The sequence below is a fragment of the Choloepus didactylus genome (genome assembly GCF_015220235.1).
Source record: "Choloepus didactylus isolate mChoDid1 chromosome 23 unlocalized genomic scaffold, mChoDid1.pri SUPER_23_unloc2, whole genome shotgun sequence".
Classification (NCBI taxonomy): domain Eukaryota; kingdom Metazoa; phylum Chordata; class Mammalia; order Pilosa; family Megalonychidae; genus Choloepus; species Choloepus didactylus.
The window spans coordinates 845190-864220 of NW_023637596.1; the positions used below are offsets into that span (position 1 = coordinate 845190).

Sequence of the window (19031 nt, forward strand, 5' to 3'; positions counted from 1 at the left end):
GAGAGCTTAAATTTTTCACAGACAAACAAATGCTGAGAGAATTTGCTAACAAGACACCTGCCCTACTGGAGATACTACAGGGAGCCCTACAGACAGAGAAACAAAGAAAGGACAGAGAGACTTGGAGAAAGGTTCAGTACTAAAGAGATTCGGTATGGGTACAATAAAGGATATTAATAGAGAGAGGGGAAAAATATGACAAACATAAACCAAAGGATAAGATGGCTGATTCAAGAAATGCCTTCATGGTTATAACGTTGAATGTAAATGGATTGAACTCCCAAATTAAAAGATATAGATTCACAGAATGGATCAAAAAAAATGAACCATCAATATGTTGCATACAAGAGACTCATCTTAGACACAGGGACACAAAGAAACTGAAAGTGAAAGGATGGAAAAAAATATTTCATGCAAGCTACAGCCAAAAGAAAGCAGGTGTAGCAATATTAATCTCAGATAAAATAGACTTCAAATGCAGGCATGTTTTGAGAGACAAAGAAGGCCACTACATACTAATAAAAGGGGCAATTCAACAAGAAGAAATAACAATCGTAAATGTCTATGCACCCAATCAAGGTGCCACAAAATACATGAGAGAAACACTGGCAAAACTAAAGGAAGCAATTGATGTTTCCAGAATAATTGTGGGAGACTTCAACACATCACTCTCTCCTATGGATAGATCAACCAGACAGAAGACCAGTAAGGAAACTGAAAACCTAAACAATCTGATAAATGAATTAGATTTAACAGACATATACAGGACATTACATCCCAAATCACCAGGATACAAATACTTTTCTAGTGCTCATGGAACTTTCTCCAGAATAGATCATATGCTGGGACATAAAACAAGCCTCAGTAAATTTAAAAAGATTGAAATTATTCAAAGCACATTCTCTGACCACAATGGAATACAATTAGAAGTAAATAACCATCAGAGACTTAGAAAATTCACAAATACCTGGAGGTTAAACAACACACTCCTAAACAATCAGTGGGTTAATGAAGAAATAGCAAGAGAAATTGCTAAATATATAGAGATGAATGAAAATGAGAACACAACATACCAAAACCTATGGGATGCAGCAAAAGCAGTGCTAAGAGGGAAATTTATAGCACTAAACGCATATATTAAAAAGGAAGAAAGAGCCAAAATCAAAGAACTAATGGATCAACTGATGAAGCTAGAAAATGAACAGCAAACCAATCCTAAAGCAAGTAGAAGAAAAGAAATAACAAAGATTAAAGCAGAAATAAATGACACAGAGAACAAAAAAACAATAGAGAGGATAAATATCACCAAAAGTTGGTTCTTTGAGAAGATCAACAAGATTGACAAGCCCCTAGCTAGACTAACAAAATCAAAAAGAGAGAAGACCCATATAAGCAAAATAATGAATGAAAAAGGTGACATAACTGCAGATCCTGAAGAAATTAAAAAAAATTATAAGAGGATATTATGAACAACTGTATGGCAACAAACTGGATAATGTAGAAGAAATGGACAATTTCCTGGAAACATATGAACAACCTCGACTGACCAGATGAGAAATAGAAGACCTCAACCAACCCATCACAAGCAAAGAGATCCAATCAGTCATCAAAAATCTTCCCACAAATAAATGCCCAGGGGCAGATGGCTTTACAGGGGAATTCTACCAAACTTTCCAGAAAGAACTGACACCAATCTTACTCAAACTCTTTCAAAACATTGAAGAAAATGGAACACTACCTAACTCATTTTATGAAGCTAACATCAATCTAATACCAAAACCAGGCAAAGATACTACAAAAAAGGAAAACTACCGGCCAATCTCCCTAATGAATATAGATGCAAAAATCCTCAACAAAATACTTGCAAATCGAATCCAAAGACACATTAAAAAAATCATACACCATGACCAAGTGGGGTTCATTCCAGGCATGCAAGGATGGTTCAACATAAGAAAATCAATCAATGTATTACAACACATTAAAAACTCGAAAGGGAAAAATCAATTGATCATCTCAATAGATGCTGAAAAAGCATTTGACAAAATCCAACATCCCTTTTTGATAAAAACACTTCAAAAGGTAGGAATTGAAGGAAACTTCCTCAACATGATAAAGAGCATATATGAAAAACCCACAGCCAGCATAGTACTCAATGGTGAGAGACTGAAAGCCTTCCCTCTAAGATCAGGAACAAGACAAGGATGCCCGCTGTCACCACTGTTATTCAACATTGTGCTGGAAGTGCTAGCCAGGTCAATCCGGCAAGACAAAGAAATAAAAGGCATCCAAATTGGAAAATAAGTAAAACTGTCATTGTTTGCAGATGATATGATCTTATATCTAGAAAACCCTGAGAAATCGACGATACAGCTACTAGAGCTAATAAACAAATTTAGCAAAGTAGCGGGATACAAGATTGATGCACATAAGTCAGTAATGTTTCTATATGCTAGAAATGAACAAACTGAAGAGACACTCAAGAAAAAGATACCATTTTCAATAGCAACTAAAAAAAAACAAGTACCTAGGAATAAACTTAACCAAAGATGTAAAAGACCTATACAAAGAAAACTACATAACTCTACTAAAAGAAATAGAAGGGGACCTTAAAAGATGGAAAAATATTCCATGTTCATGGATAGGAAGACTAAATGTCATTAAGATGTCAATTCTACCCAAACTCATCTACAGATTCAATGCAATCCCAATCAAAATTCCAACAACCTACTTTGCAGACTTGGAAAAGCTAGTTATCAAATTTATTTGGAAAGGGAAGATGCCTCGAATTGCTAAAGACACTCTAAAAAAGAAAAACGAAGTGGGAGGACTTACACTCCCTGACTTTGAAGCTTATTATAAAGCCGTAGTTGCCAAAACAGCATGGTACTGGCACAAAGATAGAGATATAGATCAATGGAATCGAATTGAGAATTCAGAGATAGACCCTCAGATCTATGGCTGACTGATCTTTGATAAGGTCCCCAAAGTCACTGAACTGAGTCATAATGGTCTTTTCAACAAATGGGGCTGGGAGAGTTGGATATCCATATCCAAAAGAATGAAAGAGGACCCCTACCTCACACCCTACACAAAAATTAACTCAAAATGGACGAAAGATCTCAATATAAAAGAAAGTACCATAAAACTCCTAGAAGATAATGTAGGAAAACATCTTCAAGACCTTGTATTAGGCGGCCACTTCCTAGACTTTACACCCAAAGCACAAGCAACAAAAGAGAAAATAGATAAACGGGAACTCCTCAAGCTTAGAAGTTTCTGCACCTCAAAGGAATTTCTCAAAAAGGTAAAGAGGCAGCCAACTCAATGGGAAAAAATTTTTGGAAACCAGGTATCTGACAAAAGACTGATATCTTGCATATATAAAGAAATCCTACAACTCAATGACAATAGTACAGACAGCCCAATTACAAAATGGGCAAAAGATATGAAAAGACAGTTCTCTGAAGAGGAAATACAAATGGCCAAGAAACACATGAAAAAATGTTCAGCTTCACTAGCTATTAGAGAGATGCAAATTAAAACCACAATGAGGTACCATCTAACACCGATTAGAATGGCTGCCATTAAACAAACAGGAAACTACAAATGCTGGAGGGGATGTGGAGAAATTGGAACTCTTATTCATTGTTGGTGGGACTGTATAATGGTTCAGCCACTCTGGAAGTCAGTCTGGCAGTTCCTTAGAAAACTAGATGTAGAGTTACCATTTGATCCAGCGATTGCACTTCTCGGTATATACCCGGAAAATCGGAAAGCAGCGACATGAACAGATATCTGCACGCCAATGTTCATAGCAGCATTATTCACAATTGCCAAGAGATGGAAACAACCCAAATGTCCTTCAACAGATGAGTGGATAAATAAAATGTGGTATATACACACGATGGAGTACTACGCGGCAGTAAGAAGGAACGATCTCGTGAAACATATGACAACATGGATGAACCTTGAAGACATAATGCTGAGCGAAATAAGCCAGGCACAAAAAGAGAAATATTATATGCTACCACTAATGTGAACTTTGAAAAATGTAAAACAATTGGTTTATAATGTAGAATGTAGGGGAACTAGCAATAGAGAGCAATTAAGGAAGGGGGAACAATAATCCAAGAAGAACAGATAAGCTATTTAACGTTCTGGGGATGCCCAGGAATGACTATGGTCTGTTAATTTCTGATGGATATAGTAGGAACAAGTTCACAGAAATGTTGCTATACTAGGTAACTTTCTTGGGGTAAAGTAGGAACATGTTGGAAGTTAAGCAGTTATCTTAGGTTAGTTGTCTTTTTCTTACTCCCTTGTTATGGTCTCTTTGAAATGTTCTTTTATTGTATGTTTGTTTTATTTTTAACTTTTTTTTCATACAGTTGATTTAAAAAAGAAGGGAAAGTTAAAAAAAAAAAAAAGAAAAACAAGGAAAAAAAGATGTAGTGCGCCCTTGAGAAGCCTGTGGAAAATGCAGGGGTATTTGGCTACCTCACCTCGATGGTTTCTAACATGACCACAGACATAGGGGACTGGTGGTTTGATGGGTTGAGCCCTCTACCACAGCATTTACCCTTGAGAAGACTGTTGCTGCAAAGGAGAGGCTAGGCCTCCCTATAATTGTGCCTAAGGGCCTCCTCCTGAACGCTTCTTTGTTGCTCAGATGTGGCCCTCTCTCTCTAGCTAAGCCAACTTGAAAGGTGAAATCACTGCCCTCCCCCGTACGTGGGATCAGACACCCAGGGGAGTGAATCTCCCTGGCAACGTGGAATATGACTCCCGGGGAGGAATGTAGACCTGGCATTGTGGGATGGAGAACATCTTCTTGACCAAAAGGGGGATGTGAAAGGAAATGAAATAAGCTTCAGTAGCAGAGAGATTCCAAAATGAGCCGAGAGGTCACTCTGGTGGGCACTCTTACGCACAGTTTAGACAACCCTTTTTAGGTTCTAAAGAAATGGGGTAGCTGGTGGTGGATAACTGAAACTATCAAACTACAACCCAGAACCCATGAATCTTGAAGACAGTTGTATAAAAATGTAGCTTATGAGGGGTGACAATGGGATTGGGAAAGCCATAAGGACCACACTCCACTTTGTCTAGTTTATGGATGGATGAGTAGAAAAATAGGGGAAGGAAACAAACAGACAAAGGTACCCAGTGTTCTTTTTTACTTCAATTGCTCTTTTTCACTCTAATTATTATTCTTGTTATTTTTGTGTGTGTGCTAATGAAGGTGTCAGGGATTGATTTAGGTGATGAACGTACAACTATGTAATGGTACTGTGAACAATCGAAAGTACGATTTGTTTTGTATGACTGCGTGGTATGTGAATATATCTCAATAAAATGAAGATAAAAAAAAAGATAAAATAAAAGTAAAAAAGAACACCCAAATCACCCCCCCATCCCACCCTATTTTTCATTTAGTTTTTGTCCTCATTGTTCTACTCATCCATCCATAAGCTATATAAAAGGAGTGTGATCCACAAGGTTTTCACAATCACAGTAACCCCCTGAAATCTACATTGTTATATAATCATCTTCAGGAGTCCAAGCTACCGGGTTGGAGTTTGATAGTTTCAGGTATTTACTTCTAGCTATTTGAACACATTAAAACCTAAGAGGTGTTATCTATATAGTGCATAAGAATGTCCACCAGAGTGACCTCTCGACTCCATTTGAAATCTGTCACTGAAACTTTATTTCATCTCATTTTGCATCCTCCTTTTGGTCAAGAAGATTCTGGATCCAGGGTCCATGATTCTGGGTCCAGATTCATTCAGGGGCAGTTTTAACCTCCCAAAGACCCTTTCTTTCCAACCAAGTTCCTTCTCTGACTGGGGAACTAAGGGACAAGGTCATAAGGAGTTTGGCTGGCTCCCTAAAGTCACCTGCAAAAAGATTCCCCAAATACCTTGCATCCTTAAAGGACCCTCTGTGACCTTGTCATCCACAAATCTACCTCACCAGTTTCTGCATGGACGCTTTCAGTCCTACTTGTCTCAGGGGAAGAAGTGATTCTAGCCAGCAAGTGTGGAACACTTGCCGCAAATAAGATTTTTTAGTTTAAAAAATTAAATTTTTTAAAATTTAATTTTAAATTTAAAAAATTAAATTTTATTAATTTAACAGCCCATTAAAGACACTACTTAGCTTAATACTCCCAACATATGGAGAAATATCTATTATTGTTTATGCTACAAATAATGAAACCAAAGCTGAGAGAGGTTAAGTTACTTGCCCTAGGTCACACAGCTGGCAAGTGGCAGGGCCAGGTTCTGAACCCAGGTCTGTCTGAATAAAAAGTCTGTGATCATAACTGCTGTGTTCTGTGCCTCGGTAAGGCACAAACTCCTTGCTTTCTACAACAGCGTGGCCCTCTGCTTGTGTTGAATGTACCTTCCCCAGAATTCAAAGGAGGACTCTAGCTATTGGTCCCGGATCCGCAAAGCCCTGGCTTTGGAATCACAAGAACTGGGTTCAAGTCCAGGCTCTGATGTTTACAGACTGTGTGACTTTGCAGCAAACTGCTTCCTCTTCACCTCTAAACTGGAAAAGACCGCATCCCTTCCCTGGATTGTTGTGACAATTATATAACTGGCATGTGAATTCTTAGAACTGTGCTGGGCAGATCTCAAGTGCTCAGTGATGTCAGCAAACTACCGCCATGGGTTTGATGCTGATGCTGAGCCCTTAACATACGTCCTTTGATCCTTACACCAACCCCAGGTGTAGCGGGCTGTTATGATCCCCCATTTCACAGATGGGGAAACCAAGGCTCAGAAAAGTGAAGTCACTTGCCCGAGATCACACAATAATATGGGATGTCCACCACAGTGCCTCACAAGGTTAATCTAATGAATGGGTAGGGGTGGTGGGCAACCTGGGGCTCTGGCAGGAGCAGCTCAGGCCCCTGCACCCCTGGCAGAACCTACCTTGCTGGTAGCAGTGAGGTAAACAATCTCCTCCAGGCAGATGGTCATGGCATAGTCCCAGTAGACACTGGAAAGTGAGGGACGGTTAGGTATGTAGGAAGCAGCTCTCTGGACACCTAAGCCTGCCCACCTCACCATGGGGAAGGACCCAGGAGGCAAGCAGACAAAACCCATGGCCTCACCAGGGCCCACTTGTTCCTGATATAGTGACCCAGCCTGCCCAGTTCCTCTTCTTCTGGTCCTAGCACTGCAGTTTTCCTAGGGGATCCCCCGTTTCAACTCTCAGTCCTTGTGGCTGAGGAAAGACTGTCCTGAGCCATATTCCATCCCAGGGTAGCAGGAGTGACCACCTGACTCAGACCTGGCCAATCAGCACATTCTACCACCCAGCCACAATGATTGGCTCAGGGATGGTCTCATGACCCAAGCAGAACCAATGAGAGTTCATTATTGGGTTTATGTTAGAAATGACTGGGAAAGAGATGCATCTTTCTGCTAGGATAGAAGTGGTGAGGATGACAGCAATCTGGAGATACAGGGGACCATGCAAGGGAAAGCTTGCCTGAGAATGGAATCAACAGACAGGAAAGCAGAGCCAAGATATGGAAAGAGTTCAGTCCTTGTGACATCATTCAAGTCTGCGGATCCAGCCATGTCTGAAACCAGTAAGTACTCCCAAAATTTTCAGTTCATATGAGCAAATGCTTAAGAGAGCTTGAATTTGATTTTCTGGCACTGACATCTAAGAGCATGACAAACTCAGACCCTAAGCCATGTGTCCATGGGAAGGAGTCAGAATAGCCATTCAAGAGCCTTGACTCACAGGTCCCAGCAGTGTGACTTGGAGGCTTCTCTAAAACTCAGTTTCCTCATCTGTAACATGGAGGTGATAATAACACCCACTTCACAGAGTTGTTGTGAGGATTAAATGGAAGCACATACAAGAAGAGCTCAACTCAGAGCTGAGATGCAAAAAAGTACTTGGTAACTGGACCTTATGATTATTTACTTAAATATTTCCATCTCCAGCTCAAAGCCCACCATGATCTTGAAAAAAATGGTTTTTCCCATCAGGACATAAAACAGGTGAAGATCACAGTAACTTGGGCTTTGGGGCAGTCACAGGAATGAGCTGTACAGAGCCCTTTTGGGAGATCTTGGTCCAAGGAGCAGAGTTTGCTGCAGGTGCCCCACCACTCTGTTAGTGCTGAGAACATACTTCCCTCCGGCTGCCCCCAGTCATGGAAGGAGCACATGGGGTGCTATCTGGGCCCATTCCTGTGGGACATGGGACTCCTCTAATGGACAACTTGAGCTTGGTGTAATGGGTTGAATAGTGGTCCCCCAAAAAGATATGTCGAAGTCCTAACCCCTAGAACCCACAAACATGACCTTACTTGGAAAAAGTCTTCGCAGATTTAATTAAGTTAAGGACGGAAATCCAGTAACTGGTGTTCTTATAAGAGAAAGGAAGGGGGAGATCCGAGACCCAAAGCACAGGGGGAGAAGGGCCTGTGAATTCAGAGGCAGGGATTGGAGTGATGCAGCCACAAGCCAAGGAACCTGGAGCCACTAGAAGCTGGAAGAGGCAGGGAAGGATCCTCCCTTAGAGCCTTCAGAGGGGGTGCACCCCTGCCAACACCTTGATTTCAGACTCTTGGCCCCCAGAAGTATGAAAGGATAAATTTCTGTTGTTTTAAGGTGCCAAGTTCATGGTCATTTGTTACAGCAATCCTAGGACAGTAATACACGTGGAGACTCCCAATCTACCCAGCTAAAATGTTCTTAGACCTGTGCTGTATCTGAGACTCTTCCTGCTCAACCCTGTTTCCTTCACAGGTGTCAGACCCACATCCCAGTCTGAAAGCTCTCCTGCCTACTCCTGCTCCCTTGCTTTTATCCTTCACAGGTGCTTCCCTAACCAATCCCCTGCACGTCTAATCCTGCCTTGGCGTCTGCTTCTAGGAGGACCCGACCTGAGAGAGTCTTCAAGGTCAGATGGGGTTCAAATTCCACTTCCGCCACCTACCGTGGACCAGTTCCCATCCCTCTCTGGGCCTTCGTTTCCCCAGCTGTGAAATGAGGCAGTTGGTACAGATATTCTCTAAAGGTTCTTCCTGCCAGGTCCAGAATCAGCCTTGCCAGGCTCCATGGGTGAATGTCCCTGGATGGTGAAAGCAAACAGGTGTTTTTGCACTAGCAGCCTTCTCTGAGCCCCTTATATTCTGAGTCTCAGTCAGGGGGACCCTACCTGGGCTCCTGCAGCTCCAGGTACCCATTACATTGTTTTCTCATCTCCTGTTTATTCCTTGGTCTCTCCAAGGGGTGCTGGCCACCTGGGGAAGGGGTTGTGTTTTGCTTACTGCTGTACGGTGCTCAGCAGATGTTCAGGGTGAATGGTCAATACTGGGCCCTGGGGAGCCCATGTAAACAAAACTGCATCCCCAGCCCCACCAGACACCAGCATGGAGGAAAGCTGTGGCTGGGGTCCTTTTGGATCCATGAAAATAACACCAACAGCCCCCACAACTGAGCCCTCTCCACATGGTGGACTCCCTGCTGAAGGCTTTCCATGCATCTTCTCTTTAAATCCTCCCAGCATGCCTATTTGGAGATTCCATTACCAGAACCCCCATTTTACAGATGAGGAAACTGGGGCTCAGAGAGATGAAGTCACTGGTTCAAGGTCACCCAGGTGGAAAATAGCAAGGGCTGAGATTTTGCTTTAGTGTCACATGTTCTGACAGCTTAATTGAAGTATAAATTACATACCATGAAATTCACCCATTGTGACCACACAATTTAATGAGTAAATTTAATTTAGTAACTTTATAGGCTTCTGCAACCATCGTCACAACCCAGTTCTCGAAAATTTCTATCACCCCCAAAAGATCTCTTGTGCCTGTGTACAGTCAACACTCTCTTCCCACTCTAACCACTGGCAATCACTAGTCTGTTTTCTGATGTTATAGATTTGTCTACTGTGGATATTTCATTTAAACAGAATCATACAATGCGTGGTGCTTTGTGTCTGGCTTCTTCCACTTAGCATATGGTTCTCAAGGTTCATCCACGTGGTAGCATGTATTAGGACTTTATTCCTTTTTATGGCTGAATGGATTATTCCATTGTATGGCTAGAACACATTTTGATTCTCCCTTCATCAGTTCATGGACATTTAGGTGGTTTCAGTTTTTGACTATTATGAATAATGCTGCCATGAACGAGTTTTTGTATGGACATATCTTCATTTCTCTTGGGTAGATTCCTAGGAGAGGAATTTGGGTCATATGGCAAAGCTGTGCTATAAGACTCTGCCAGACTGGTTTGCAAAGTGCCTCTACCACCAGCAGTGTAAAGCTGCTCCACTTGGCAGGGTTGAGCCTGGAACCAAGTCTAGCCTGATTTCAGAGCTCAAATTCTTACTGCTTTGGTGGTATTTCCTCTCTAATCCCTAGGAAACCCAACTTGGGAGTCAGGATCATGGTGTGCAAGTGGGAGGGGTGGCTGGGAAAAGAACCTCTCTCCTCAGATAAGGACCTCCCCATTCCTACCTATGCTGCTTCAGTCCCCAAAGGGATGCTGGAGTCCCAGGGAATCCCACCCTCTGACCCCGTATTTGGAACCTCTGCCTGTTTCTCTCCTGCTGACCTCTAAGTTCTAGGCAAGAATTGATGGGGGTTCAGAGCCCACAACTGGGGAAGCCCCCAACCCCAGGAGCAGTGACCTTGGAGGTTCAGATACAGCTGGAACAAAATATTGAAGCACCTACTATGTGCCAATTCACAGAGGAAGAGATGACTCAGGAACAAGGAGTCCCTGATGATTTGAGCTGGGGTGCAGGGTGAGGAGTGGGATGGTTGGCTTGGCAGAAAAGGTCCAGAGCCCACCCCAAAACATTAGCATCAAAAGCATTCCCCACCCCCTCCCCACACACAAGCCTGGGCTTAAGCTCAAGCAATAAAAAAACAGGCTCCTTGCACTGCTTAAAGCTTTGATGTTTGATGGAAGACACTTCAATGTTCGAATGTTGAAGGGTCCTTGCAGACCCTCTGAGAACTCCTTCAGTTCTTGGGAGATCATCTGGTCCTTTTCACAAGGGGGTATTGAGGACCAGAGAAGGGGAATGATGTACCCCAGTCACCCAGCGAGGTGAGGGTGGAACAAGGACTTGACTCCATTTCAGAGATGTGTCTGTTACTTGCTCATTCATTGTCTCTTTCATTATAATGTAAGCTCTGAGAAGGGTTATCCTCTCCTTTTATTCAACCACTATATCCCAATCATCTAGAAGAGTGTCTGACATATAGTAGGTGCTCAGGAAATATTTGCTGGTTGAATGAATGAACCCAGGTTCCGCAATGTCCCTGCTTCATTTCACAAAGATTCACCGTGCACCTACTATGTGCTATGGCCTGTGGCAGGTGCCGAGGGTAAGACATGAGCAAGGCAGGATCCCACCTTCACGGAACCACGGTGAGTGAGCAAGCCTGCTGGTGTACAAGCAGGTGCAGGTTTATTACATGACTACAGTTTTGTAAGAGCTACAAAGGGGATTTGGGACTTGGGGTGATTTAACCACAACTGGAATTCAGGGGAGGCCTGACACCAAGCTTTAAGATGAATAAATGGAGATGAGGCTCCAGGCCAAGACTGTCTCCCCCGTGAGAGTCTCTGGTGCAGAAACTCCCGAGTTGGGCCAGAGGTGAACTATCTGACCCAGCCTGAGACCGACTGGATCACCCCCTGACCCTCTAGGAGGACAGATGGCAACCTCCAAACAGGAAGTGACCAGTTCAGGGAACAAAATTAACCACACTGAGGCCTGTGTTCATTACATGGAGACTTTGAATGAAAACAGAACATGATAATGGTACCCTGCTTATGTTTCTTGAAAAAGGTGCTTATTTTTTAAGGATACAAATTTAAAATATTACAGACGAACTATTTGATGTTTGTATCAGTCTTCCAAATACCAAGAGGTGAGAGAAGGGAGCTGCACTGATGGCTCTTAGGGCTGGGCAATGGGTACCTGAGTTCTATTTTCATGTTGAAAATTCTTTGTAATAATTTTTTCAAAAAAGCAAAAAAAGTGTAAAAGAAAAATAGAATGAGACAGATTCAGAGCAACAGAAACCACTGCTTCTCCTCCCGCCAGCTGCCAAGACCCTCCAGGTGAAGTCACTGGGATGGCCCCATCTCTGCAGTGGTTTCCCTCGGTTCTCCCTAAAGCCTTCCCTAATTGTGCTGGAAGAACACTACTATCTGTTACTGTGTGACACGGAATCCCTTGTCCCACTGATCAGTAATGCACAGGGGGCCTGTACCTTCTGAGCCCAACTCCAAAACCTTTCTGGGGGGTTTTTATAAATTACAGGATGCCCAGGAGCAGATGCCTCCACAACCTTCCTTTTTTCACAGGGTGATGGGAAACAGCAGCAGGAGGCTGGGGAGTATCTCTCTTTCTGGGTGGCATTTTGACCAGGGTGTTACCTAACTTCCATGCCCCAAGATTCTCCCAGCTGGTTTCTGGCTCCTCCTGAGTGCTTGAGCTACCCAGATGCAGGAAGGCTGGGCCAGGGGCCTTGACAACCAGCTATAATACTAGGCAGGGGCAGGGCACAGGCCTGCTCTGCCAAAAGGGAACTGCCCCTGTGCCAAGAGCAGTGGAGGGACCCAGGGGACACCCGCTGGGGACACACATCCTACCTCTTCTCGTAGTCCAGGTCTCCCACAGACCCGTTCATCAGCTGGTTGGGCGTCCACTTTAAGGTTATGATGTCAGCTGTCTGGTGCAGGGACAGGTACCCCGGCACAGCCTCCATGTTGTCCCTCTGCAGAGAGAGAAGGGAACTCAAGGCTGACCACAGTGCCAGAGTCACAGTGGATGTGGGCCCAGAGCCACCTGGTTCAAGCACGTGTAACCAGAACCAGGAGGATGGGCTATTCCTTTCAAGCCATGGCCACTTTCAACTTGGGAGACCTCCAAACCTCCTTCCAGGTAGCTACGTTGAGTAAAGCTATTTGGTGCCAACAGTCCAGGATGAGTTCCCCAGAGTATAGCCAGGAAGACCATCCTGCACCCTATGTTTCACACTCATCCCCCGCTCCTGGGGCTGAGGGGCCCTGTCATGGGGTGGGGGTGGGAGGCATTCTTTAGAACCAGGAAGGGAGCTCTGCCCACCTCAACTTCACCCTTCATCTGGCATCAGGTTGGCCAGTCTTAAGGGAGAAAGATTTGGCAGCTGAGTTCCATGTCCCATGCCACAGACATTGCTCAGAAACCCACTCCCCAAGTACCCCCACCCATACTCTCCACTCAGCAGCCTGGCTCTTTGCCTTCCAAGAATTTGCCTGCAGGATTTCTCACTGACTTTATTTTATTTCAAGGGGAGGTGGCAGTGGTGGTATCACCAATCCTCCAAGCCTTACAAACAGAGGAGGTGCAAACTGGGGCAGCCTCTCCACCAAATCGTCTCAACAGCAAGAGCAGACAGGCAACTAGCATTTATTGAGCACCCAGTGTATACCCTCACACACAATCTCAATTAAATCACACATGCTTATGACCCATGAGGAAGCACTATTGCATTGCAGTATCTCCCTGACTTTAAAATGGCCATTCTTTCCATATTTTAGTGTCTCTGAAATGGGGATGTGCCTTACAATCAGTGGCATCCGACAGCTGTGACACAGTTGTCATTGCCTGATCTTTTGCAAACTTGGTCAGAACTGCTCATACAGACGTCACTTCAATTAAGTTTTGTCTGTGGCTGTTCCTTCCCATGTGGAGTTTAAGTGCTATCTAAAATGTCTTCAAAAGATTAGGCTGTGATTCAGATTTGGATAGGAAAGCTACCGTGAATGCAGAAAGGATGGGTAATGGGGGCGGTGGGGTGCAGATGTGATACTGGTGAAACAGACACATTTTCACTACAGGGATGCCCACAATCCATGTTTTCTTGCAAAGCAACAACCAAGTGCTTTATGGGACTTAAGAAGGTCCCAGAGGCGAGCGGACACTGGCAAGAAGTGCCGCATCTCCTGTACTCCTGACAGGGGCTGCCAAACTTTTTCTGCAAAAGACCAGGTAGGGAATATTTTTGAGTTTGTGAGCCAGGCAGTCTCAGGAGCAGCTACCCAATTCTATCATTGCAGTGCAAAAGCAGCCGTAGACAATATATAAAAAAGGAGAGTGGCAGTATTCCAATTACACTTTGTTTACAAAAAAGGTGGTAGGCCAGACTTGGCCCCTGGGGGCCACAGTTGGCTGACCCCTTCTCTTGATGGAAAAGAAAGTGATAATGGATAGAAAAATAAGGACATTTAAGACTCTAAGTCAAAAAGTGATAGGGAAGAATTGGACTCTGAAATGTGAAGAAGTTTTAGAAATATCGAATGCATTTCAGTTATATTTTTCCTAGTGTGAACTTATAAAAGTGATGCATGATTAAAAACAAAACAAACACAACAAAATTGTGTCCAAATAAGTCTTTCCAAAAGTGTAAAATAAAAATGCCAAGGGTCAATAGAACAATATATATAATTTAAGTGGCATGTTTTATTTCTTGATGGTTATGTTAAAAAATGGTGCATCCTAAATTCAGCACATCTTAAATTGGAGGCAATAGGGTTGTGTCCCCACTTTGATGGGGATCCTAAGGCTTGGAGAGGAGAAATGACTTGCTCAATGATCTCAACAGTGACCACAGAGCTGGAGTGGACAATGGCTCTCCCTTTGCTCCCTCCAAGCTAAGCCAAAACACCACACTGCCCTGACACCAAGGGAGACTGCGCAGGAGGGAGGGGCTGCATGTGTCTCCATCACCACCCTTCCCTGGGGCCTGGTCCAAGTCATAGAAGGTGATTAAATGGCACAGATGCCGATGTCACCTGCCTGAATTCAAATCCTAACTCTGCTGCTGACCTCACCTCTTAGGGCCTCTCTGTTATCTATAATAACAGTACTTACCCCGAAGGGCAGCTGTGAGGTTTAAATGAGTTAGTACAGGTAAAAGCACCTAGCACAGTTCCTGACAAATAGGAAATGCTCAATAAATGCTAGTCATAATGGTTTTCTTGACATCCCAAGTATCTAACATATAGCAGGTACAGTGTAAATGTTTGCTGAATGAGTGAGAGCAAGAGTGGATGGATAGATAGATGGTTGGGTGAGCAGATGGGTGGACAGATGGCCTGGCAAATAAATGGACAGATATATGGATGTATGGATGTATGGAAAGATGGACAGATGGAGGAATGGATATGGGAGGCACATGATGGATGGATGGGTGGATAGATGGATGAACAGATGGATATAAATACAGGCAGGTGGATGGATGGATGATGAATAGATGGGTAGATATACAGATTGGAAGAGGGTTGACTGGTTGCCTTGTTGGAGATATTGGCATATGTATGAATGGATGGATGGATGGGTGGGTGGATGGATGGGTGGACAGATGGATGGATGGACGGATGAGCAATATGAGCCAGAGGGAGCTCCTTCTCTATAACCTGAAGCCAGACCCCCAGTGGAAGATCCTGTCTGGGCCCAAGATCAACTCTCACCAGCTGAACCAGAACATTGTTCTTGCCATAGAGCAGGGTGGCATGGGAGTTCTGGTGCAGAGATTCCACATAGTCACGGGTGGAGAGGGACGGCTGGTTGTCCATGCTGCCACTTGAATGCCTTTTCTGGATCTGGTAGTATGGGGGGAGATAGGAGCAGAGGGCCTGGAGTGACCTTCAGGGCCCCTACCCCAAGTTCTGGGTCTCGGCCCCACCCCCTCCCAAGGTCCCACCATCCACCCGACTCACGCAGAGGGCTGGCCGCTTGGTGGGCGAGTCCTGCCGCAGGTGCGAGCTATGGATGCGGTGCCTCTGGACAAGCTCATCAGCTGAGGGGTCGGTCCAGAAGTGATCTGCAGTCTTCATCTTGGTGCATTCCAGGGCACAGGGCCCCACGGTGGAGCATATGAGGGCTGGGAATCAGGGATCCTGAAAGTGTTGCCCTCCCACCTGCCACCAGAGGAGCTACCCATTTCACTTCCCATCTCCCTCCAACCAGCTAGGATGCCCCAGCTAGGAGAGATAAGAAAAAGGTCCTGAGAGCAAGAGACAGTGAGCAGGTAAGTTTTGATGAGTGAGGCTGTATCGAGGTGAAAGAGGCCCCCAAAAAGTATGCCTAGGAGCTGAAAACAGAGACTCCAGATGAAGCTCAGCACACCGGACCACTTACCCAACAAAGATGCAAGGATGGGGCCATCCACAGGGTCCATGAGGAGAGCCTCCTTCTCATAGTATTTACTAGCGAGAGAGGAAAGAACATGCAGTTTGGAGGGCGGCCAGCAGAGGGTTATGCCTAGTGGTTAAGGGCAGATCAAGTGGGTCCAGTCCCCCATCTTGGTCTCTCAGACTCAGCTGCCCCATCTGTAAAATGGGGATAGTAATAATATATCTCATAGAGCTGATGAAAGGACTTTTAAGGAGACAGACAGACAGACACTAGATAGAAGGCAACTTAGCATGGTGCCTGGCACCACTTAATACATGGTCAAGACATAGCTCTAATGAGAAAACAGGAATAACATTCAGGAGGCTGCCTGGGCACAGCTGATTCTGTCTACTCTGACTGCATTTTCCATTTCAGATGCGAATTCACTTAGAGGCTCAGATGATGTCTGCCTTCCTAATATTACTGACACAATAAAAAGCCGTTCAGCTGCTGCACTGGGTACTGAAAGGCTGCGTTAACAGCCCTTCCTGCCTTGACATCTAATGTTGATGCTCAAAAATATCCCCTGGCCTCCAGCTCTTCAAAATAGCATTTGATGCCAACAACCCAATGTTCGCAATCAGTGTTTTTGTTCTGGTTTGGTCTGAGTTGTGGTATATTGGATTCTAATTCCTTAAAAACTCATGTACTCTAGAAACTAATAGAATTTCAGGGTTGGAAAGGATCTTGTTCCTACCTCCCAAGGGACCTCAGGACCAGAGAGGGTAAGTGACTTGCTGGAGGCCACACAGCCGGCGTATGCTAGGGCTACACCCAGCTTGCTCAACAACTCCCTTTGTACAGCAGATGGTGAAGGACCCAGAATTTGGAGCCAGACAAGCCTTGGTGGTTGCCCAGCTCGGCCACTTCCTCCCTCGCTGAGTGAACCTGGGCAGGTGACTCCCTCTCTGGGCTTTCAGTGTCCTCAGTTGTAAACTGCGGAGGTTGACCTGCCAGGTTGCTGGGAGGATTAAATGATGACATGCCAGTATAGCAACAGCCCAGGGCCTGGAGAGGAAGGTGTGCCAGTTTGAAGCTGTTAAGTACCTCAGAAGAGCCATGATCTTTTAAATCAATCTTGTGGAGTGGGAACTTTTAATTGAATATTTCCATGGAGATGTGACCCCACCCATTCAGGGTAGGTCTTGATTAGTTTACTGGAGTCCTTTAAGAGAGCTCACAGAGAGAAGGAGCTCAGAGAGCTGAGAGAGACATTTTGGAGAGAAGCTAAGATATGTAATCCAGAGTTTGTCCCCAGGAGAAGCTAAGAGCCAACACAGACCCAGAAGCTTGGAGATGCAGACAGAAGGATGTTTGCTAGGCCAAGAGATGAAGCCCAGAGTTTGCCCTGGAGAAGCTAAGAGGGGACTCCCAGATGATGAGAGAAAGAAATGCCCTGGGAGAACAAGCAAAGATCACAGGAGCTGAGAGATAGAAGCTAAGAGAGACAGAAATCCAGAGACATTTTGGGGAAAGCTATTTTGAAACCAGAACCTGGGAGCAAAGGACCAGCAAACGCCAGCCATGTGCCTTTCCAGCTGACAGAGGTGTTCCAGATGCCATCAGCCTTTCTTCAGTGAAGGAATCCTCTTGTTGATGCCTTAGTTGGGACACTTTTATGGCCTTAGAACTGTAAATTTGTAATTTAATAAATCGCCTTTACAAAAGCTAATCCGTTTCTGGTATTTTGCATAACGGCAGCTTTAGCAAACTGGAACAGAAGGACTCACTAAAGAGAGGCACTATCATTACAATTTTACCTGAAAGAAATCTATTAACTAGAGTGTTGGATAAGACAGAAGTGACATGCCTTGGACATGCTCAGTATCAAGTCTATATTTTGGCATCAACCTTGAAGGTAATAATTTGAGACAAATCAACAGCATTACATGATAACAAGCCTTGGGAATGCTGCCTTGAAGAAAAGCAGGTAGAGTTGGGAGGCCAGTGGAACTAGAAGGGGAGCACAAAGAAGTTTCTGTTGGATGATGAGTTTCTTTGGAACAGTTCTGCATCCTGATGGTGGAGTTGGTTATACAAAACTATACATGCATTAAAATTCCCCAGAACTGTCTACCAAAAAAAAACAAAAACAAAACAAAAACCCCACAAAAGATCACTTATAAAAATGGGTGAAATCCAAATAAAGTTTGTAGTTAAATTAATAGTACTGTACCAATGTCAGCATCCTGGCTTTGATCATTGTACAATGGTTACATCAGATGTTATCACCGAGAGAAGCTAGGGATACATGAGAACTCTCTGTACCAATTTTGCAACTTCTATGTGAGTCAAAAATTCAAAGTAAAGTTTTCTAAAAAAAATAGCATTGCTGCTCAAATAAAAGAGTATTTCCTTTCTGACCAACTTATTTAGCAGGAACACACAAGGTCACATGCTGAAGGCCACATAAGGGGAAAGAGGACAGAGGCACATTATAATTACTAGGAGATGAAGAGGCACACCCGAGCCAGGATTTCTTGCAGTTCCTCAAACATGCCTTCTTGCCTTCAAGGCCTTTCACCTGCTGTTTTCTCCACCTGGAACACTCTTCTCCCCATCCCCTTCACCTGCACAATACCAAAACCCCTTCAAATTGAAGCTTAAAACACTCACATCTTCCAGGACACTTTCCCTGGTCACCAGGAGGGAATTAAACGGCACATACCCTTTGGAACACTTATCAAAAATATGGTACATGCTTGTTTACCCTGCCAGCATGTGAGCTTCGTGAGGGGAGGGATTTTGCTCTGTAATTTCATGCATATTTTCCTAGCAAATGGGTCAAGAATGAAAAGATAATAATAATA

At 44.1% G+C, this 19031-nt stretch overlaps 1 protein-coding gene across 1 annotated transcript in view; it reads right to left on the reverse strand.

Annotated features, from left to right (window-relative positions):
• The window catches only part of LOC119525009 (small G protein signaling modulator 1-like), a 135370-nt gene that overhangs the window by 82731 nt on the left and 33608 nt on the right, over positions 1-19031 (reverse strand). The window contains 5 exon segments of the mRNA XM_037823706.1: positions 6945-7011; positions 12654-12778; positions 15516-15647; positions 15765-15928; positions 16186-16253. Of these exon segments, the coding sequence (XP_037679634.1) occupies positions 6945-7011; positions 12654-12778; positions 15516-15647; positions 15765-15928; positions 16186-16253 (556 nt within the window).